Below are 22,991 nucleotides of genomic sequence, written 5' to 3'. Positions count from 1 at the left end.
TGCGTTTGCTGGTAATCTCCAGCATATCCTGTGATCTCCGGTGTGCCCTGTGATCTCTAGCATGCCCTGCGATCTCCGGCGTGCCCTGCGATCTCTGGCATGCCCTGTGATCTCTAGCGTGCCATGCGATCTCCGGCGTGCCCTGCCACCTCCGGCGTGCCCTGCGATCTCCGGCGTGCCCTGTGATCCCTAGTGTGCCCTGCGATCTCCGGCGTGCCCTGTGATCCCTAGTGTGCCCTGCGATCTCCGGCGTGCCCTGTGATCTCCGGTGTGCCCTGTGATCCCGTGTGTGCCCTGCGATCTCCGGCGTGCCCTGCGATCTCTGGCGTGCCCTGGCCTGGACGCATCACCACCTCCGCCTCCCTCTGCACACAGTGTGCTTCCCGGTGCCACTCCTTTCCATGAGGACACGGCATAAGGGATAAGGGTCCCCCCACGTGACCGCCCTTAAACTTAGTCACCCTACTTCCAAGTAAGGCCCGGTCACCATCAGAGGGCAGGGCTCCGACAGGAACACGGCGCCCACTTCCTCTGGCGGAGAAATGCTGGGCAAGCGGTGCTTCGATGCCGCGGGGGGAGACGGGGCCTCACCACGCCGACGCCACGAGCCCACTTATCCTGTCAGAGGGGGACCATCGTCACAGTGGCCACCGGAGAGCGTCATGCCCCCCTCACTCCCGGCGTCAGAACATCTGAGGCGCGTATTTCACAATCGTGTTGCCCCGTGAACCTTTCTGCGTGATTCACGAGGCCCGATGGAATGCCGTTAATCCGGGGCTCACAGTGGTGAGCGCATGAGGGAGCGTCATTTTTATTTCAGACTTTTTCCTGCCACAGGACCCCGAGGCCGCTTCCGGGGTGCGCTGGGCTGGGTGAGTACAAGACGCCCTGGGGGGGCAGGCGCCGAGGCCCGCGGCGCCTCCAGGGGGCTTTCCTCGGGCTCAGACTGACACCCCCTTGGGGACCCCCCTCAGGCCTGGCCTGGGCTCCCTGGCCGGTTGGTCAGAGCTGCCAGGGTGCGTTTGACAAAAAGAATAAAGAGCCCTGGCCAGTGTGGCTCAGTGGATAGAGCGTCGGCCGGCGGACCAAAGGGTCCTGGGTTCGATTCCCGGTCAAGGGCATGTACCTCGGTGGCAGGCTCCTCCCCGGCCCGGGCCCTGGTGAGGGCACGTGCAGGAGGCGGCCCTCGATGTGCTTCTCTCACCGATGTTTCCCCAGCAGCTGCAACAGGGCCCATGTCCTTGCAACGGGCTGGCCAGGACCCCGGGGCCAGAACAGGCCGCCCGCTTTACCACCCCAATTCTCCACAGCCCGCCCCCCGCCCCCCTTTGCCAAATAACTCTGCAGGGCCCTCCCACTGCGATCCCGGCCGTGGCCATGACACTGGCGTGGGCCAACGGCGTGCGAGCACGTGACAGCAGCCAGAGCGAGGAGGCGCTGGCCCCTCCACCTCCATGTGGACCGCGCCCGTGCAGCCGCTAACGCTCCCTCCAGACCAGCGCCGCCCAGCTGGCCCACAGCTGGCTCCAGGGGGCTGCTTTGTTACCCAGCGTTATAGCAGCCGCCGCTGCCAGATACAAGGCCTCACCCACCAATGCCCACCTCAGAGAGGCCCCCGGAGTTAGGGTTCCGACAGACCCATCACCGCATCCCCGCCCACGGCTCAGGAACGTGGGCCCGCGTGAGGGACCAGGACCCGGCACTGCCGCTGGGAGGTCATTTAATGGTGAGTTTACCAAACACACGTGCACAGACGGGCAGACGTCAACGGGACACTTCCAGCACTGGCGGCGTCTCCCGGCGGCTGCCAGGGGCCGGAGGCCTGGTGGGCGCGGCGAGGCCTCGGGCGAAGGGGCCGCCCTGCTCCCCTGCCCCGGCCGGGCCGGCGCCCGGCTCCCCGCGGGCGTCCTGGGCGCTGAAGACCTTCCCGTGGTACTCGATCAGCAGCTCGGTGAACAGGTTCAGGGGCACCAGGGCGCCCAGCGAGGCCGCGCCCTGGGACGGCCAGATCAAATTGAGGCCGAACACGCAGGCCAGGTTGGAGCTGTTCATCTTGTTGAAGATGCTCTCCCGGGACACCTGCCGGGACGAGACGGGGGGGGGGGGGCCGTGGGTCCCGTGCAGTGGAACAGCACTGGGCTGGGACCCAGTGCTGTGACCTTGCGCTGCCACCTCCCTGCTCCGGGCCTCAGTTTCCCCATCTGTAAGCGGAAGGGCTCGGCCTTGATGCCGAGGGACCCTCCGGCTCTGACCTTCTACAGTCTCCTCTGGGACCCCTCAGCCTCCCCCCGACTCCTCTTCTACCCCAGAGGTGGGGCCTCTGGCACAGCGGGCATAGCAGGGACCCTGGCTTCGCCCAGCCAGACGGCCTGGGACACAGCCCCCCCCTCCGGTCAGGAGACGACGTGGGAGCAGAGGTCCCAAGAAAGAAGGCCAAGGGCAATGACCGAGGGCAGCGGTGCAGGAGAGGCAGGCGGGCACGGCGGCCCCGGCCGCAGCGCGCAGGGCTGCTCAGTGGAGTCCCTGCCCGCCAGGCCTCGGATGAAGTCCTCTGGAGCCAGGGGGTGGCGTTCCAAGGCCGAGGGGGGGCGACCCCAGACCCGGTCTGCGGCGCGGACGCGGAGGGCCAGGCCTCGCCGGAGCCCTGCGCGGCGCTCACCTCGTGCAGGAAGCCCGTGAGGTAGTCGAGGACCGCGTAGTTGTGGTCGGGCAGGCCCTGCAGGATCTGGCGGCAGCGGGTCACCCGCAGGCTGCTCTCCACACCTGCCACGGCACGGGGTCCTCCTGAGTCCCCCGAGGGGAGGCCCAGGTGCAGGGGACAGTGCCCCGCTGATGGCCTGGAGCTCCTACTCCCGGCCGAGCGGCTGTTCTCAGCAAACCCTCTCCTCCAGCTCCGTCCCTTGAGCGCCTGGCTACTGCCTCCCAGAAAACCGCTCACCTGACACATGGGAAGTCAGACCAGGTGCGGGCAAACTGCAGCCCGAGGGCCTGGGGGCCAATGGCAGACTTTTATCAATAAAGCTTTATTGGCACAGCCACACCCGCTCATTTACATGCTGTCTAGGGCGGCTTTGCTGAGCTGAGTCCGCCCCCCAAAGCCTGAGATGTTTACCATCCGGCCCTTTACAGAAAAGGCGGCTGACCCTGCTCGAGGCCAACGTAACCCGCTCAGGATTCTCAGTGATCGGGACCCACACCCATGGGGGTGGGGGGGCGGGATGGAGCTGTCCCAGGCTCTGAGACCCCGTTCCCTCTTAACTGCACCCCCACTGAGCTCTGTAAGCTTCAGCTCAAAGCTCACCCATCAGCAAGCACCCACCAGGCTCCGCTGCGGAAGCGCACCCACACACGCACACACACTCACACACACACACACACACTCACACATAGGCACGCACATGCATACACACATTCTCCCACCACTGCCTTACACACACACTCACACTCCCTTACACACACACACTCATAGATACATGCACTTGCACACACACACACACTCATGCAAACACACTCACACTCCCTTACATGCTTACTCTCTCTCTCTCTCTCTCTCTCACACACACACACACTTGCACTCGCACACCCCAGTCCTCGGCCTGCTGACCCTCCGCCACGCCTTGGGCAGGGTTACCACCAACACTGCGCTGTACTGGGAGGGAGGAGGGAGGCAGGAAACAGCTGCGGCTGCAGGACACCCCCCCCCCCCCCCCCCGTGATCGTTCTCTTCTCTCCTGGAAACAAGCCACTGTGGATGATTTACATGGACCAGAGCGCCTGTGACACGAGTATTTCCACGGGATCAGTGAGCCGGAGCTCACCTGTCCTGGACCTCAGCTCTCCAGCCGCACCCCGTCTTTCTAGGAACGATGGCCCCGGGGCGGGGGGGTGTCCCGGAGCAGGCCCACCTCCAGCTCGCACTGCGGCCCCTTTGGAGAGAGCCCACCCAGGCCAGCAGCACGGACCCGCCCGCGGACTGTCACAAGCCACGGGCATGGAGCACCTACTGTGTGCCCGGAACCATGCCGGGCTCGCCGTGCCACCCGCCGCCCAGCCAGCTGCACCGGGCAAGCCCCGCCCCATGGACACGGGGCCCGGCTGAGGCTGCAGGGGCCCAGGGGGGACAGCTCCGCTCCTGGCCCTCGGCTGGCCCCCGGGGCGGCACCTACTGGTGATGCCGAGGACCTGCTCGTAGGCCGTGACGGTCAGCAGCGGCTGGGGCAGCTCCCGCAGGAAGGCCTTCAGGATGGCGGCGGGGATGTGGACGTCTCCGTAGTCATCGAAGTTCACGGGCTTCCCTGGACACGGGGCGTCACGACTGAGCCCTGACTCTGGGCTGGGGGTCCCTGCGGCCAGCCGGGCTCTGCTGCCAAGTGGCTCTAAACCTCCGAGGGCGAGAGCCTGACGCTGGGGCGACATGTCTGGGGGACGGCTCTGTCCTCTGGAAATGGGGGTGCTGTCACCCCCTCCTCTGCTTCTGCAGGGCGCCTGGCCGAGGCTGGGGCGCTATGGAGGTCTCTGCTGTGTGGCGCGGTCCGCCTGGGATGGGGCTGCTGTGTGGTCGGGGCCCGGGCTCTCACCGTCCCCAGTGCCCGGCACAGGGCTGAGCGGGGCCGGCCCGAAGCGCCCAACTCCGGCCCCGTCGCTTACTGAGCGAACGCGTGACCGTGGAAATGACGGGGTGCGCGGAGCAGAGGGGACCTCCCCGTAAGCGAGCTCACCGCTTCCCCAATGTCGTGCGGCAGCTGAGGGAGCCTCCGCAGAACCGTCCCTGCCCGCAAACACCCGGGCGCGGGGAGGAACCCCCAGGCCGGACGGCGTCGGGTGGCCGCCTGCGGGAGGCTGGCCAAGGTCTCCCCGGGCAGCGGCCCCGGCCCGGGCTGTCTGGGGGCGGGGGACAGCTCCGTGGCCGTGGGTGTCGGGGCCGAGGCCCTGGAGGGCGGGAGGCCCAGGCCGAGGGGCCCCGGAAGCCGCCTCACCTTGGTTGTAGAGCCGCTGGATCTCGCGGACGGTCTGGACGCTGGCCGACCTCCGGAACAGGCCCTCGGTGCGGAGCCCTGCGTGCGGGACAGCCTCCTGCACCCCAGGTCCCGCTCACCGGGGCCGACTCCCTGCCCCGCGCCGCTGCCTGCGGCTGCCGGGGCCCCTCTCCAGACTGGTTCCCCCCACCGTCCACTGCCGCCCCCATTCCTTCCTCCCAACTCCAGCATTGCCATGTTCCCACCGAGTCCCCGCCCGCGTGCCCAGGAAGGACACCGGGAAGGGCGGGCACGAAGGTCAGACGGCCGGTGTGGGTGCGGCTCGGCCTGGAGCGAGGCCCGGCCTCTGAGCTCGGCGGCCGCGCTGCAGGGCGAGGCCTCGGGCCCTGCCTCCGGGGCTGCCGAAGGGACACGGGAACACGCGTGGCATGTGCCGGGCGCCCGGGGCCTCCGCGCGCTGCTTCCCTTTCTTCCCACGAGTGTCCAGTGCAGAGCGGCCCGGCACCCAGCCACTCGCTGCACGTGACTTAAATTCACGTTTAATTAAAATGAAATAAAATATAAGACTCCGGTCGCCCAACACATGAGCCACATATTAAGGACTCTATTGCCCAGGTGGGTGGTGACTCCCACTTAGGATCACACAGATGAGACCCCCATGCCCCGCCCTTCCCTCCCCCGCCACCGCCAAGCTGCCTCCATTCTGAAGCTGAGTGAGAGGTTCAACATGGATGCCCAACTCTGACCAGCGCCTGTGGGCGCCCTCCCCGGTCCTCGTCAGCCAGGAGAGCTTCCCACGCATCGTTACCACGGACCCAGCCGGTCTGGCCATGGCCGCCCTCGCCCTGTCCCCCGCCCCCACTGCTACTCGAACCCCTCCCTCCAGCCTCCAGCCGGCCCCATGGTCCTCTCGACCTGAGCCACTGCTGTTCCCTCCGCCTGGGAGGCGGAGTGACTGTAAGAGGCAGAACTCTCAGACGCCCCCAGGTTCCTGCACCCGAGTCCTCAGTCAAACACGAACCACAGCTGGAACTGAGGTCCAAGGCCGCTGACCTTACCTGGGGTGGGGCTGGCCTAGTCAGGCGGGCTTTTAAAAGGGACCAGTGTGGGAAACCGTGAGAGGCAATCGGGTAAACAATCCAGTAACCTTGTTTTCCCCGCTTTACTGGGGCCCTTTGTTTCACATATTTAGGTTTGATACATAGCAGACTCGAAGAGGGAGTAGCATTGTGGTAGGGACAAAAGTTGCAACATGTTTTCAATAGCAGGGACAAAAGCTGTAGTATGTTCTTGATATCAGGAACTAGGATAGGGAGGTTGGCGGGGAGAGAAGTATAGAGTGTACCTAGGATCCTGTGGAGGCGGGAAAAACATCTAGCCTTGGCAATGACCTTTATGCTTGTACAAGCTGTTTCTGCTTATAAAAAGGGCTGAGAAAATAAACTCGGCGCGCAGTCTTGAACTGTTTGCCCTCCCGGAAACTACTGTGTCTGTGTTTTTTAATCCTCACCCCCCTTTTCAGGTACCGTTCAACTGTAGTGCCGGCAGGCTCCGGCAGACCAGGTTCCTCCGGCAAAAGGAATGTGGGGCCCGGGGGCAGGGATGCAACGCGTGGCAAGGTCTCCCCTGGGGGAGGGGCCCCCCAGCAAGGGAAGGAGACGGGAAGAGGCCCGTGGCGGGCAGCCAGCAAGGAGGCGGGCATCTCGGGAGAAAATCGCAAAGAACCGCATCCGGCTGCGTTGTGAATGCGTGTGGAGGCAGATGCTTCCCCAGAGCCCAGGGGAAGGAAGCAGCACCCACGCCTGGGATTTAGCTTTGTGAGACCCCGAGCAAGGACTGGCCCCGTGTGCCTGGACGTCTGACCTACAGACACTGTGAGATCAAGCCCTGGCTGGTGTGGCTCAGTGGATAGAGCGTCTGCCTGCGGACTGAAGGGTCCCGAGTTCGATTCTGGTCAAGGGCATATGCCCAGGTTGTGGGCTCGACCTCCAGTAGGGGGCGTGCAGGAGGCAGCCGGTCAGTGGTTCTCTCTCATCACTGATGTCTCTCTCTCTCCCTTCCTCTCTGAAATCAATAAAAATATATTTTAAAAAGTAATGCATCCGTCCTGTCTCAAGCCCCTACGTTCACGGCGATCTGTGACACAGCAGGACCCCGAGCAGTGACCTCCAGCGGGAGAGTCAGGCCCCGGATCCGACCAGCTCTCCCCGTGGTGACACCCGGTACCCGCGGTGACAGCATTGGGGGGCGGGGTGGGGGGGGGGGAGGCAACGCAGAGACCAGCCACCCTGAGCCCAAACGGCGGGCCCTGGGCGGCGGTCACCGTGGCAACCAAGTGCCCGGACCTCACTGGACCGGGGGCGGCCAACGAGGAAGTGCTCACTTCACACGTTCAGCAGCCGCCAGCTCCCGAGCCCGACGTGGCCATGTCCGTGTGTGGGTTTTGCTGTTTTAATGACTAAAGGAGCGGCTGCATTAGAGAGAGAGACACCCCTTTCACAGCTTCTGACTCGGTCTTTACGCGCTGTCTTTCGTCCGCTCCTGGAACACGCAACCAATGACGTCCAGTCAGAGCGGAGACAGCTCCATGGCACGCAGGCCCTCCGGCCATGGAGGCGCCGTCCGTGTGATCGAACGCACAGTTCCTGGGGCGCGTGTGCGCGCACATACACAGACACGCACACGCACCTGTCCCAGCCCCTGCCGGTGGCCACCACTCCCTCCCGCTCCTCCTCTGTTAGGATCACAGCGGCCTCCACACACCTTCCCTGTGGCTCGGGGCCCGGCCTCGGGGTCCTGGAGGAGCCACAGGCTCAGCCCTCCAAGTCCCCGAGTGCACCAACGGGGTCTGCTCACCAGGCTTACGATCGGGTCCGAGGAGTCCCTGCTATGGAGGGCTCCTGTGCCATCTCAGGCCCCACCACAAGCCTGAGCATCGGGCACGGCTATGTACCCATTGGACAGATGAGGAAACAGAGGCCCCAGGTCACACGGCCAGGACACCGTGGAGCCAGGATGCAAACCCACACAGTCCAGGTCCAGAGCCCACAGCTGGAGCCATGTGCCTGAGCCGTCCCATCCTGGGCACCGCCCTGCACAGGGTCCCACTCCCCCGGCCGGGGCGCTCAGGACCGGAGCGGGCCCCCGGGGAGGTGCACCGACAGCCCTCCCGTCCCAGGCGGGAGCCCACCGCACGCACCTTTCTCTCGCAGGTACGTCACCGTGGACCGCAGCACGAGGGGAATGAGCTCGCCGTGGTTTTTGTCTTTGAGGCTGAGGAGAGAGAGAAGACAGCAACAGTTGTCAGCTGGGCTGGACGGGGGATCGAGACGGGGCTCTGGTCCTCACCCCACCGGCCGGAAAGGCGGGCCGAGGAGCCGGCCCAGAGACGCAGCCTCGGCCTCCGGTGGCCAGATGAGCGGCAGGAATACTAACACGGAGAGCACGGTGCCGAGGCCCCACCGGAGAGGCACAGGGCACAGGGGAGACCTGGGGTGGGGAAGGCTTCACCTGGGGCAACTTCTGAGTCGGGTTTTGAGGGATGAGTAGGAGCCTCAGAGGACAGAAGAGGGAAGGGCATTCCAGACGGAGGGAAGCACAGAGAGAGGGGAAGGCCCGGGGAGCGGAGACGTGGCCCTGAGGGCAGGAGCAGGGACCTGGGTGGATGCTGATCAATCAAAAAACTTCCTTGAAGAAACCCCGGATGTGGCCTCAGAGGGCTGTTCACACTCAGCCTCTGGTTGTGCTAACCTGCTAACCTGATACCGATTCACATGAAGAAACTTTAAAACATTATGTACAGCATACACGAAAGGCCTCTCAGAGACACACACACAGACACGGACCCACACACAGAGACACGGACACAGACACACACACAGACACGGACACACACAGACCCAGACACGGACACACACAGACCCAGACCCAGACATGGACACACACACACACACACACACACACACACACACACACACGGACACAGACACATCCCCTCCCAACTTCTGAGACGGGGTGGATGGTGCAGCTCGCATCACAATTGGCGAAGGTCTCGGCCACAAGCCGCCGGGAGGGCCTGGGTGCCGCCAGACCGGGGCAGCGCCCATGAACCTCCCAGAAAGCACCACGCCGTGAGGACCTACTGTGCGCCTGGCACGCTACTAAGCCCACTGGCTTCATCACAGGGCCTCATTTTTATAGAGGACAGAGCAGACTCTGAGAGGCTAACTGTTCTCTCTGGAGTCACACAGTCTAGGGTTCAAGTCAAATCAGATTCCCGGGCCCCTGTCCCTGGAGCAGCCCCAGGCTTGTGTGCTGAGGTGGTGCAGTGGGGGTGCTGGGAGGTGGCCCAGGCCCTGGAATGCTGTGACTCCCCTCTGCTCAGCTGCCCCCCTCTTTGGGAGGCAAATGGGCAAAGAGAAACAGGTTTGCTTCATCGGCGAGACCAGTCCCCAAAACGCTCATGGGGGGGGCTTCTGGCAGCTCAGGCTGGCACGTGACCTGAGCCAGAGCGTGAGGAGGCCTGTCCCCCCCCGCAGCCTCCCCAGATGGCGTCGTACGCTCTCTGCCCAGCCACCTGGGGCAGGAGACCAAAGACCAGTGTCCCCTGGCCCGCAGGCCCCCTCCCCCTCTTCGCTTGAGAAGTGGGTCCCGCTCAGCGAGGCCTTCCGCTCTGGGAGAGAAGCAGAGGCCCCAGGAGCCACGCGGTCCGCTCGCCAATGAACAGAGCACCCCTGAATCCCTCACCATCGGTCACTAGCCAAACAGTGCGGAACAGGAGCAGCGAAAACCACAGAACACCCTGGACGTCTGGAAAGGGTCCACATCAACGGAAAGCCCTCCTGTGCTCACGGACTCAGACGCAATATTGCTAAGACGGCAAACCCCCAAACTGACCCGGAGGCAGCACCAGCCCCCCGAGAGCCCGGCGCCTGCGCGGCAGACCGAGAAGCAGATGCTACAATTAACACGGAAACTCGAGGGACCCAGAATAGCCGGAACGAGCCCGAAAAAGAACAAAGTGGAACACTCGCACTTCCGATGCCCAAACTTTCTAAACGCTTCAGCGATAAGGAGAGTACGGCACCCGCACCCAGGGCGGGGCTGAGTCCAGAAATACACCCTCACATTTACGGCCGATTCATTTTCTTTTGTTTGTTTTTTTAATCCTCACCCAAGGATATGCTTTGTAAAAAAATTTATTTGAGAGAGAGAAACATCGATGTGAGAGAGAAACATCGATTGGTTGCCTCCTGTGCGCCCCGAGTGGGGATGGAACCCACAACCTGTGTATGTGCCCTGACCGGGAATTGAACCCACGACCCTTCAGTGCACGGGATGATGCTCCAACCAACTGAGCCACACGGGCCAGGGCTGGCCAAGGGGAGAAAAACAGTCTGTTCAACAAGTGGAGTCATCAGGGAAGGCTGCCTGGAGGAGGGGACATGGAGGAGGAAGAGGAGCAGGCGAAGTGCTGGGTAGCAGGAACTGGCTCGCATTGTCTGACACCCTGTTGCTAAGCCCCCGTGGCCCTGGAGGGTGAGGGGGCGGGGGTTCAATTCCAGTTATAGAGAAAGAAACTGGCGTGCCCGAGCTGGGCCGTGGCCTCCCCTCCCCCACCCCCAGGCGGCCCCTCTCTCTTCCCAGTGGCCCACATCGGGCTCTACTGAACACACATGTGCGGTCCCGTGCTCCCCCTTCAGGCACAGCGAGCCCGCAAAGACCTCCTGCATCCGACTGCCCCGTGATATACGAGCTCAATTAGCCGGTTCTGAGGCGATGGCTCTCTGCTGTGGGCTGTGGAACTAACTCAGCAAGTTAGCATTTGTGAATAGGATTTGGTTATGAATTTTAATGAAGTTTATTCACTCATAGTCCAAGCAAATTACATATTTGGTGCTTTACTTAATATGTTTATTGCCGTTTTATTACAGTGTTTGCAATGAAGGGGCATGAAATATTAATTTGAAGAGCCAATCGCACGGATTCCCTCTCAGAGTGGCCGCGCAAGGTACGAGGAGCGGATTTCCACAGCGAACTGGTCCTGCTGCAGGGGTGGGGACGTCCGGCCGGCGGCCGCACACGGCCCGGGACATCATGTGGCCTGGCCCAGCGAGGCACTCGGGGTGAGTTAATTAAGTGTTTGACCAAGTACCGTGGGCCAGTGTTTCAGCTGATAATTTTGTGTGGCCTGCAAGTGATGGCCTCAATATCCTGGCAGAAAAGGCTCCCCACCTTTGCCCTGGCTGGTGTGGCTCAGTGGATAGAGCGTCAGCCTGCGGACTGAAGGGTCCCGGGTTCAATTCTGGCCAAGGGCACATGCCTGGGTTGCAAACTCCATCCCTGTGGGGCAGGCAGGAGGCAGCTGGTGGATGTTTCTCTCTCATCGATGCTTCCATCTCTCTCCCTCTCCCTTCCTCTCTCTCTAAGATCCATTTAAAAATATTAAAAAAAAAAAAAAAAAAAACTAGAAAGAAGAAAAGTAAAAAGAACAGGAGGTGCCGTCTGGTGCGTTTGTTCCCGCTACCTTCAGGGGAGGACGCCATGTGGAACACGCCGACTCGGTAAGGGCTTACCAAGTGCCTTGCTGAGGGAACCCCTGGTGCCTGCCGGGGAGGCGGGGGGGGGGGGGGGGGTGAGCCTCAGCGACCAGGAGCTACACTTGTAAGTAAAGTTAGAAACTCGGTGCCTCAGTGCAGCCGCCCCATCTCGAGGGCTCGGCAGCCTCACGTGGACCGTGCAGACCATGTCTAGCATCACAGAAAGTTCTGGAAAACGATGGTCCATCTTTAACGGCGGTGACACACCGAGCCGCCCACTCCTACCTCCTCACTGCCCGCAGGCGCCACCCCTCCCCGCCGCACCCCCCGGCCCTCCCTGCCAGCTCTCAGCCGGCTCCCGGGCCCACCTGCCTGGCTTGGGGCGAGGTCCCTGCACAGCCCCTCCCCGCACAGCCTGCCTCCCACGGCCTGTACCCCTTCCCCACCCGCTCCCCCTGCTGCTGTAACTAACGCCATAAACCTGCGGTTCAGAACAACACAATGTAGGCTCTCGCTCTTCCGGAGGCTCAAGTCCAAAATGGGCAGCGGGGGGGCTCCTCCTGGGGGTCCCGAGGGAGCACCCCTTCCGGCCTCTTCCACCTCTGGGCGCGCCTGCGTCCTCGGCTTGTGGCCCAGCCACCCCCCGCGGCAGGATAAGACCGCCCCTTTGCCTTCCCTCATCAGGTGCCTCCGTGCCAGGCCCATGGCTCAAACCAGAGGGTAGGAGGATGGGCAGAGAGCTCACGCCGAACCCGGGAAACAGCCAGAGAGACCCCCACGCAGCCTGCTCCGATCAGGCTGCCGTCAAGGAGGGCCCTGCGTGCAGTCCAGAGCATCAGGGAGGCTTCCTGGAGGAGGTGCCTCTGCCGAGTCTTAGGGAGAGTTGAAGTGGGCCCGAACGGCGGCCCAGAATCCTTTACAAGGTGGAGGGAGGTGTCCCAGCCGTGGCCTGGGACCCAGCAGCAGGCAGAGGCCCAGGGCCCAGGGTCCTCCCCAGCTTTCATCCCCGCTGCGCACCAGGCAGTGGGCCGTGTGCACGCGTGCGCGCGCACACACACACACACACACACACACACACACACACACACACACGGCGGCGGGCACTCGGCTCAGTCACACGTCACTCTTCCTCCAGGGCTAAGCTTGGCGACCGGAGGCAAAGGTCTGGGGACGACCTGCCCGCACACGGAGGCGCCCCAGGGTCCCACACACTCAGGGGAGTCCCAGGGTCCCACACTCAGGGATGTCCCAGGGTCCCACACTCAGGGATGTCCCAGGGTCCCACACTCAGGGGCGCCCCAGGGTCCCACACTCAGGGATGTCCCAGGGTCCCACACTCAGGACGCCCCAGGGTCCCGCACACAGGGGCGCCCCAGGGTCCCACACTCAGGACGCCCCAGGGTCCCGCACACTCAGGGGAGTCCCAGGGTCCCGCACACAGGGGCGCCCCAGGGTCCCACACTCAGGGAGTCCCAGGGTCCCACACTCAGGGATGTCCCAGGGTCCCACACTCAGGGATGTCCCAGGGTCCCACACACTCAGGGATGTCCCAGGGTCCCGCACACTCAGGGATGTCCCAGGGTCCCACACTCAGGACGCCCCAGGGTCCCACACACTCAGGGAGTCCCAGGGTCCCACACTCAGGGAGTCCCAGGGTCCCACACACTCAGGGGCGTCCCAGGGTCCCACACTCAGGACGCCCCAGGGTCCCGCACACTCAGGGGAGTCCCAGGGTCCCGCACACAGGGGCGCCCCAGGGTCCCACACTCAGGGATGTCCCAGGGTCCCACACTCAGGGATGTCCCAGGGTCCCGCACACTCAGGGATGTCCCAGGGTCCCACACACTCAGGGATGTCCCAGGGTCCCACACACTCAGGGATGTCCCAGGGTCCCGCACACTCAGGGATGTCCCAGGGTCCCACACTCAGGACGCCCCAGGGTCCCACACACTCAGGGGCGCCCCAGGGTCCCACACTCAGGGATGTCCCAGGGTCCCACACTCAGGGATGTCCCAGGGTCCCACACTCAGGGATGTCCCAGGGTCCCGCACACTCAGGGATGTCCCAGGGTCCCACACTCAGGGATGTCCCAGGGTCCCACACTCAGGACGCCCCAGGGTCCCACACACTCAGGGGAGTCCCAGGGTCCCACACTCAGGGGAGTCCCAGGGTCCCACACTCAGGGATGTCCCAGGGTCCCACACTCAGGGGAGTCCCAGGGTCCCACACTCAGGGAGTCCCAGGGTCCCCCACACAGGGGCACCCCAGGGTCCCACGGAGGAGGCGAGAACAGGCCGCCCGGCTCACTCACTACTGCAGGCTGACGCCAAACTGCTGGGTGGGCAGCGGGGGCCGCGGCGGCGGCGTCTTGATGGGAGCGACTGGCCGGCCCTTGTGCAGGTTCCGGAGCTTCTCGTCGTATCTGCGGCACAGCAGAGCCCGGCTCTCACCCCGCAGGCACACGCTCTGGGCCGCGCATGTGCGTGCACACACACACACACACACACACACACACATGCCCCCACACACACCCCCCCCACACGCCCACCCCCACACACACCACCACACACACATCCACACCCCCACCACACCCCCACACACACCCCCACACACACCCCCCCACACACACCCATTGCCGCAGGGGGTCACACAGATGCAGGGAGGGAGGTCCGACCCCATCAACTGTCCAGTCTCCCTGCCAGCCCCTGGCCACTGCGTCCCCCCGTGTGTCTGCGCAGGACAGCCCCTCAGCGGGAAACGCCCCGGCCACTGTCCCTGTGACACGCCTTCAGGGGCCACCTCCTCCCGGGAGCCCTGCGATGCCCCCCCTGTCCCCCCCAGCTGGTTCAGTGCTCCGACAGCCCCCGAGGCATGCTCCCTGCACTGCCCCACCCGCACCTGGCACGGACCTGGTACCAGAGGGAGCCCGGCCTCTCCCCCGTGCCGGGCCGCTGGCCTCCCTGCATGCAGCGTGGGAGGGACTTGCTCCGTCAGAGGAGCCCCCAGAGAGGGAGGTGCAAAGGGCAGAGGGCACCAGGGAGGGTCAAAGGGCGCCCAGGCAGGGTCAGAAGCATCGGCTGATTGGGCCCGCCCTGTGCTGGCTGCGGGGTGAGGGCCACCGCACCCCTTCCTGGGCTCCCTCTGGCCCTCCCCACAGGAGACTGGGAGGGGGGTCGCTCGCTGCGTGTACAACACAGCAGCAGACACACCAACGGGCTTTCAGCCGACGCCACGAACCCGTGGATCTCCAGGCCCTGGACGTCCTGAGAGCATTCCGGTCCCCACGGCGTCCCCACACCCTGCCTGCCCGCCTCTGTGCCAGAGCAAGAACGGGCACCCCGGCAGCCAGAGGCACCCCCCCGCCCCCCGTGAGTGCTAAGACCCGTCTGCCATGGAGGCGAGAACGCTCCAGCCCACCACCCCGCGGCCGCCTCTCCCGGCGCGGCGGCACCTTCCCTGCGCGGGGCCAAGCTGGCCGGTCCTCGCTGGACACCAGAGGGGACGGGACCCAGATCGCTCGGGATGGGGTGCGACTCACCGCACGACTTCCGGGGGCACGGGCAGCTGGTCGCACTGGAGGTGCTCGCGGAGCTCGCTCAGGTAGTTGAAGTAGGTGACCTTTTTCCCAAACTTGTGACTGCAGGTGCAGAAGAGAGAGATGGAGACAATGAGGCTGCCGCAGGGCTGCGGGGAGGGGAGGGGAGGGAGGGGCGCGGGGAGGGGCGATCAGCCTGTTCCACTGACTGCCGCTGCCGACACCACCTAGTGCGGGCGCAGAGGCCGCGGGTGTCTCGCTTTTATAGGGTCGCGGATGCGCCAGACACTGGGGAGGCTCCTCTGTGAGAACAAGAACCGGCCTCGTTTGGATCTGCCGGGAACCTGCGTGGGGGCGGGATGGCGTGGGGGCGAGGGCACAGGAAGGGCGGCCGGAGTGGGCTGAGGGCCGGCGGCTGCCCGGTCAGTGGTGGCTTCCCACTCGGTCCCGTGAGGGCAGGGACCACGTCGAGTCCTCTGGTTTCTCCCCAGGACGCAGTGGCCCTGGGGACACAGGGGAGCCAGCACGGCCCCCTCAGGGCTCAGCCCCTGGAAACGGCTCCTCCCCCGGAGCGGCCACGGCACCCAGCCCACTGCCACCCGGCAGCACCCCCGTGCCCAGCGCTGGTTCTTTCCTTTTTTAAATACATTTTCATTTTCAATCACAGTGACACACACTATTCTCAGTGTCAGGGGTACGAAGCGACCAGACGCTCGGGGGATGTAGGCAGTGACGCCCACCCAGCGCCACCCACAGTCACTACCATGTCACTCCGTGTCCACCGTGACCACTGAGCCTCGGTCTCCTGGGCTGCGAAGTGGGCGAGGACAGGAGGGAGGGCACCCTGTGAGCGGCGCACGCCCAGCACCCGCTCCTGGCAAGTGACCACTCACTTTCTTTTTAACATAAAAAACAAATCCTCACCAAGTATGTGTTTTTATCGATTTTAGAAAGGAGGGGGGAGAGAGAAAAGCATCGATGTGCAAACTGGTGATCGATTGCCTCCCACGTGTGCCCCGCCGGGGGATCGAACCCGTCACCTGCGCCCTGACCAGGAATCGAACCGTGACCTCCTGGCTCACGGGTCAACGCTCAACCACGGAGCCACGCCCGCCAGGGCTGGGCTGCAAGGTGTACAGCTCCCCTGGAGCGTGACCGCCTTACACGGAACCGCCCGCGTTCACCTGCAGTCGGATGAGTGTGGGGTGCGCGCCCGTGACACCGTCTCCACAGCCAAGGCGGCGAGCACATCACCGCCTCCCAGGCTTCCTTGTGTCCCCCTGCGTGTGCGTGTGCATGTGCGTGTGTGCGTGAACACAACATGAGATGCACCCTCTTCGCCAGTTCCCGAGTGCGTGACACTGCACTGTTACTGCAGGCTCCGTGCCGCCCAGGTCTCTAGAACCTTCCATCCCATAACGGAAACCGAGCCGTTTTAGCACAAGCCCAGCTTGAGCCCAGAGCCCGGGGGAGGCCCAGCCGCGTGCATGGCTCCCCCTAGTGGAGGAGGGGGACTCAGCTGGGTGGCCTCTGCACTGGGGGGCAAAGGGGGCCTTGGGGTCCTGCAGGAACTCCGGGGGACAGAGGCGTCAGCTTCAGAGCTGCAGGGAGGCTCCGCGCCCCAACGCACAACCCCCGCAGCTTTCTGTCTGCGTTTCGGTCCCTCTCCAGCCGCAGCACTTGCTGGACCCCAGGCTCTGCAGACGGCGAGCAGGGCTCAGGCCTCCGTGCACTGAGGTGCGTGCGTGTGTGTGTGTGTGTGTGTGTGTGTGTGGGGGGGGGGTAGTTGAGGGAGGGATGGGTGGATGGCACGGGGTTCCTCCAGTCACCTCACAGCACGGGACGCTGGAAGTTCCTTCTCAGAGCACGCTCAGAAGGCAGCCGCTCGGAGAGTGATCTGGGATCACCGATGGTGCGTGTATATGTGTGCACACACATGGGTGTGCATGTGTGAACACGTGTGTGCGCGCACATGTATGGGCGTGCCCGCTCACCGGGCGAGAAGAGGGTCGCCGGGACCTCGGGGGGAGTGTGGCCGTGGCCCGGCCGGCAGGGCCTACCTGACGAGGGGCTTGAAGACGGCCCACAGGACTCTGAGGAAGCTGGTGGGGTGCACGACGTAGAGCGCCTTCAGCTTCTTCTTGTGCCTGAGGAGGGGCACGGCGACGCCCGCCGCCAACCCAAACTCAGAGAGGGTCTCCCCGCACCCGGGGAATCAGGACGCCGCCCCCCGCCCAGCGCCTGGCGGTGGGTGAGGTCACGGGGCTCACGCGGAGGCCCGAGTGGGGCGCTCTCAGAACTGGAGCCGCACAGACCCTCACCCCGTCTCCGCGCGGAACTGACCCCGGGAGCAGGGAGTCCAGCGCGTGGGCCACACGTCCCGCACCGCCAGGCCCCAGGCCCCGCTTAGAGACCAGGCGCTCCTCAGCTCCCCGCCCCTCCTGAGTAATCCAGTGCGGAGCCTCGGGGCTGAGCCCAGGCAGCTGGCCCGCACGGCGGACGAGGCAGCGAGCAGGCCAGCGGGGACTGCGGGCCTGGAGGTCACAGCGGGCCTGGCGGTCACAGCGGCCTGCCTCCTGCTCGGTACGGCCCGCAGCTAAGAGGGCCAACCTTCTCCCACGGCTGGGAAATTAACAGGATCACAGTTCGTGACGTGACACGTGAAAACGGGATAAAGTTCACACGTCAGCGCCCAAAACTGCCTTTTAAAACAACGTTATCCTCACCCAGGGATGTTTTTTCCATTGATTTTTTAGAAAAAGCAGAGGGGAGGGGGGAAGCGGGGGCGGGGGAGAGAGACATCGACGTGAGAGACACCCGGGTGCCTCCCACACACGCCCTGACCGGGGCTGGGGATCGAGCCTACAACCGAGGTGCATGCCCTTGACCGGGAATTGAACCCACGACCCTTCGGGGCACGGCCGGCGCTCTAACCGCTGAGCACCCGGGGAGGCCCGGAACCGCTTTGGCCGGAACACAGCCCCGCCGTGGGCGCGCACACCGCGTGGCTGCCCTCGCGCTCTCCGGCAGCCGGGAGCCGGGAGAAGACCTGACGGCCACCCCGCCCCACGGACCTCGCAGGGCACAGCCCGGCTCTGAGAGGAGGTCCCCCCCCCCCCCCCCCGCACTGCTGTGAGCCTCGTGTTGCCCGCCCCCCAGGCCCCGCACGCACTTCCTGTCGAACTCCCGGTAGGCGCCCTGCAGCCAGCGCAGCGACGGCTTGTTCTGGCTGCTGAGCCCGAAGTGGAAGTACACGACGGCGTAGGCGCCCTCCACGTGCTGGTCCAGCGTGTGCTTCAGGTACCTGCGCGGGACGGCTCCGTCACCACGTCACCCTCCGTGGCTGTGCGCCCACCCAGCCGCCCCCGCCCCGTGGAGTTCCAGAACGCGCTCCTCACCCCAAAGGAAGCCTGTACGTACCACCCACGACGCCACCCTGCCCTCCGCACAGGAGAGCGCAACCCGGGGCTCAGCATGGGGGCGCAGGGGCGTGCGCACGGGGGGGCCACATGGAGGGGTGCGGCCCGGGGGGACTCACTCCAGCAGGCGCCTGTGGTTGAGCTCGTGCGAGGGGGGCATCCGGCAGCAGCTGAAGGTGACGATGCGTCTCCCCAGGCGGTCCTCCCCTGCAGGAAGACCCGCTGAGCCGCCGAGGCACCCGCCCGCCTGCCTCTCGGAACCACCGGCCGTCACACACACGGCGCCCCCGCCCGCCCGCCCCAGCTCAGAGGGGCCGGCGGCCGCCACTCAGGAAGGCGGCGCCTGCAGAGCGAGCCTCTGCCGCAGGACACAGCAGGCTTCCCACAAATGCTGGCGCCCTCCCGTAGGCGCAGCCCCGCTCCCTCCCGGCCCTGGTTCCCCGTGCCGGGCAGGATGCTGGGTGCTTCCCGGGGGGAAACTGAGGCCCAGAGAGGCAAAGTGAACATCGGAGCTGGTTCAGCTCACAGCTGGCTGACTCTGAGGGCAGCACCCTCAGCCGGCCTCCCAGCTCCCACTGCCCCCGGGGACCCCACAATCCCAGCGGGGAGGCCCCCACGCTCCTCAGCCGTGTGGACCCCGGGACATCCAGCCCCGACGCCTGATGAAGCAGTCACCACAGCAACGGTGTCAACACCATCCGTCAATCTGAGTGAACGCCCGTGCCCGTTCTCTGGCAACACAGGCCCGAGTATCAGAAACGGGCCTGGAGATGATATAATACGGCCGGAAATGGAAACTATCAATAACGTGCAAATCCTGGAGGCAGCGGTGTAATTCACGTCCCGTCCTTCTCCCTCGCTGTTTACAAGGCGGCATCGCTCACCGTCTGGAGGCGGGAGAGCCCCGTTTATGATAGAGAAGCGATTCCGCGATCCATCACGCCTGGGGGGGGGGGGGGGGAGGCCGATCAACGGCAGACGGAGCAGCAGCAACCCCAGCGGAGGGCCTGGGGCGGGGCTTGGGGCTGTGTGCCCAGGTCGCTGACCTCGCCGGAAGCGAAAGGAATTCTGACGACTGGACGTGTTTGGTCTGCGACCTGATCTGGGTGGAGCGGTGACCAGGCATCCAGCGAGACCAGGTCCTGCGTAAACCTCCCTTTCTTTAAAAAAAAAAATCCTCACCCAAGGATATGCCTTTTATTGATCTTAGAGAGCGTGGAAGGGAGAGGGAGAGAAACATGGATGTGAGAAACATCAATTGGCTGCCTCCTGCAGGCACCCCAACGTCCCAGTTGGGGATGTCGGAGAGCCGTTTTCAGCCCGATGGTGCAACGATCGGTCGCTATGATGCTCACTGACCACCAGGGGGCAGACGCTCAACGCAGGAGCTGCCCCCTGGTGGTCAGTGCGCTCTCACAGGGGGAGCACCGCTCAGCCAGAAGCCGGGCTCATGGCTGGCGAGCGCAGCGGCGGTGAGCCTCTCGGACCTCCGTGGCAGGCAGTGCTAAGGATGTCCGACTGCCAGTCAGACATCCCCCGAGGGCTCCCAGACTGAGAGAGGGCGCAGGCTGGGCTGAGGGACACCCCCCCACGTGCACAAATTTCGTGCACCGGGCCTCTAGTAAAAACATACTTTAACAACAAAAAAAGTGTTGTCCTGATGCACCAAGGTTGCGGGTTCGATCCCCAGTCAGGGCACATAGAAGAATCACCCAATGAATGCACAAATACGTGGAACAACAAATCGATGTTTCTTTCTCTCTCCCTTCCTCTCTCTCTCTCTAAAAACCAACCAATCAAAAATTTATAAAAAGCACAAACAATACAAACACCATCTTAAGAGTTAAAATTCTACAAAGCTCCCATCTGGCCAAATCTACGACCCCTTCGGTAACGGCAGGTCATTGCACTATCCCTGTGACAAGTCTGCTTTCGGCCGTGGGCTTGAGGTTCAGGACTGGACGAGTGGCACCCGGGGAAGAAAATTAGGGGAACCCCTTGGTGGGAGTGGCGCGTGGTTGCCCCTGAGGTGGAGCCCTTGGCGGGGTCCTGGAGTGGTGCGTGCCACTTCTGGGAGGAGCGGGAGGCAAGAGCGGCAGGTCCTACCGTCCCCCGGGCCCACCCCACGCCTCGGGGCCCACAGGAAGGAAGGCTGCGCGGTCATGCTCCTGGGACCACCAGTGGGACTCACCTCCCACCTGCAGGATGCCGTGTCTGGCCACGTCGTAGAAGGGGTGACTCAGGCTCAGGGCAGGGTCCTGGTCAGCCGCCGCCACCGCTGAGGGTCTTCGCACTGCGCCCAGCGCGGCTGCCTCCTCCTCGTCTCTCTGCAGCTCTACGGGGGACAGTGAGGAGCAGAGGAAGTCAGCTGTGTGCTCCAGGGAGGAGCATGAGGGGCCTCCGGACGTCTTTTTATAGGACTGTCACCATGCCTCAGCTGTGCGCCCACTATGCGCCCACCTCTGCTGTGCGCCCACTATGCGCCCACCTCTGCTGTGCACCCACTATGCGCCCACCTCTGCTGTGCACCCACTATGTGCCTGCTCAGTGTGCAGCACCCTGGGAGAAGAAAACTGAGACCCGAGGGCTGGATGTTGGCCTTCACACTGACAGAAGCGGAAACTGAGGCTCAGAGAAGGGGAATGACTTCCCCAAGGTCACACTGCCAACTGGCACCAGGTATGGACCGAACTCAATCTCCCAGCTCCAAATTCTGACTCGGGCCTGAACCCAACGATGCAGGACCTCCCCGTGAGAAGGGAGGGTGAGAGACACGAGGGAGGCAGAGTCCTCGCACCGATCTCGGCCAGCTCCTCCAGGTCCAGCCGGGCCATGCTCTGCGGTGGGCGGGGTGGCGGGCACACTGTCGTGATGCCTCCTCTTGGGGACCCGGCAGGGGCTCCTTCTGGGGACCTGAGGGAGAAGCAAAGGAAGTGGGCGCATTTCACACACGTCTCCTGGATGGGGCTCCCTCCCACCAGCCAGCCCGGGGCCCGGAGAGCAGGGCCCACGAACGCCCAGGACACCATCACGCCTGCCTCGCCACCCCCCTCAGAGACACGCACACTCCCTCCTGTGCCCATTGTACGGAGCAGGTAACTGAGGCCGGCAGAGATCCGTCAGAGCTGCTCACGGCTGCACAGCTAGTAACCCTGTGCGCGCGACGCTGCCTCAACGCCTGAAAAAAATCTAAAAGAATCCCTGTTTGGCCCTGACCAGTTTGGCTCAGTGGATAGAGCGTCAGCCTGCAGACTGAGGGGTCCCAGGTTCGATTCCGGTCAAGGGCATGTACCTTGGTTTCGGGCACATCTCCAGTGGGGGGTGTGCAGGAGGCAGCTGATCGATGTTTCTCTCTCACCGATGTTTCTAACTCTCTGTGCCTCTCCCTTCCTCTCTGTAAAAAATCAATAAAATATGTTTAAAAAAAAAAAAAGAATCCCTGTTTGTGCCCAAATCATGAAATATTTTGTGTCCCTAAAAAGGAACGAAGTACTGACACACGCTAGGTCACGGATGAGCCTCGAAAACGTTACACTACGTGGAAGCAGCCGGACACGGAAGGCCATGGACACGGAAGGCCACCGCGTGTCTGATTCCTCCGGTACGAACAGGCAACTCCAGAGACGGGCAGCCGAGGCGGGCTGCAGGGCGGGGGAGGAGGACCGGGGGTGGCGTGAGGGCACGGGCTGTTTCGAAGGCGATGACGACGTCCTAACGTTGACTGGGTGACGGCCGCGCTGTCTGTGACCACGCCAGCACCACGGAGCTGCTCCCTTTCTGGGGCGAAGTGCGTGGCCCGAGTTGTATCTCAATAGTGGTTTTAAAAAAATTAACAAAACGGTGAAAACAGCACGTCAGTGTGGTCCAGTATTTTAAGAGGAAAAAAAAAAAGTCTGACATTGTTTTAAAAGTCTGTTTTCTGCCTGGGCCCATGTCGCTCAGTGGTTAGAGCACTGGCCCACACACCAAAGGGTCATGGGTTCAATTCCTGGCCAAAGTCACGGACCTGGGATGCAGGTTTGATCCCCGGCCCAGCCGGGGTGCGTTTGGGAGGCAACCAATCAATGTGTATCAATCGTTTTCTTTCTCTCTCTCTTCCTCCCTCCCTCCCACTCTCTCTAAACATCAGTGGAAAAATATCTTCGGGGAGGATTAACCAACATGTAAATGAATAAATAGAAGTGCTGTTTTCTATGAATTCTGGGGTTAGGATTTGTCAACCCACTTATTTTTCCATGTTTGTCCTTTTATTCTCACTTTTGCAAAAGCCTGTATTGCTCTTAATATGAGATAATGTTATTTAAACTAAAAAAGACAAGACTGGCAATAGAAATATTCTAATATATAAAAAGCCAGGTCCCGTCACAACTGAAGCAACCGGACGGATGATCGAACAGCAGGCTGCGTGGGGCGACAAGGCCGACAGGGGGGTTAGTGAGGGACGACCAAATGACTGAGCAGCAGGCTGCATGGGGCAACCAGGCTGGCGGGGGGGTGCAGTTGGGGGTGACCAGGCCGGGGC

The 22,991-nt window shown here is 63.4% G+C and overlaps 1 protein-coding gene across 1 annotated transcript; it reads right to left on the bottom strand.

The window, feature by feature from the left end:
• Nucleotides 1-1,710: 1,710 nt before the first annotated feature.
• ARHGAP8 (Rho GTPase activating protein 8) lies at nt 1,711-21,498 on the bottom strand. Its single transcript, XM_054718651.1, has 12 exons — nt 21,267-21,498; nt 20,661-20,804; nt 18,589-18,676; nt 18,223-18,354; nt 17,111-17,197; nt 15,054-15,152; nt 13,827-13,937; nt 8,176-8,249; nt 4,977-5,054; nt 4,167-4,295; nt 2,660-2,763; nt 1,711-2,079 (listed from the first exon to the last, which is right to left on the bottom strand). Exons 1-12 carry the CDS (start codon nt 21,496-21,498, stop codon nt 1,765-1,767), a joined length of 1,593 nt encoding a protein of 530 aa, XP_054574626.1. The 3' UTR covers nt 1,711-1,764.
• Nucleotides 21,499-22,991: the final 1,493 nt, after the last annotated feature.

The sequence above is a fragment of the Eptesicus fuscus genome, chromosome 7 (genome assembly GCF_027574615.1).
Source record: "Eptesicus fuscus isolate TK198812 chromosome 7, DD_ASM_mEF_20220401, whole genome shotgun sequence".
In the NCBI taxonomy this organism is placed as follows: Eukaryota; Metazoa; Chordata; class Mammalia; order Chiroptera; family Vespertilionidae; genus Eptesicus; species Eptesicus fuscus.
Note: the sequence above shows the minus strand (reverse complement) of the source record. Positions and strands in the feature narration are given on the sequence as shown.

What these genes read in the sequence shown, in the direction of transcription:
- ARHGAP8 (XM_054718651.1), bottom strand. Translation starts at nt 21,498, where the DNA reads ATGGTGTCCTGGGCGTTCGTGGGCCCTGCTCTCCGGGCCCCGGGCTGG. An exon ending in GTGCCCCCGGAAGTCGTGCG is followed by an intron (nt 13,938 to 15,053) that starts GTGAGTCGCACC and finishes GCTGTGCCGCAG; the next exon opens with ATACGACGAGAAGCTCCGGA. An exon ending in CCAGCGGCTCTACAACCAAG is followed by an intron (nt 4,296 to 4,976) that starts GTGAGGCGGCTT and finishes CCCCGTGTCCAG; the next exon opens with GGAAGCCCGTGAACTTCGAT.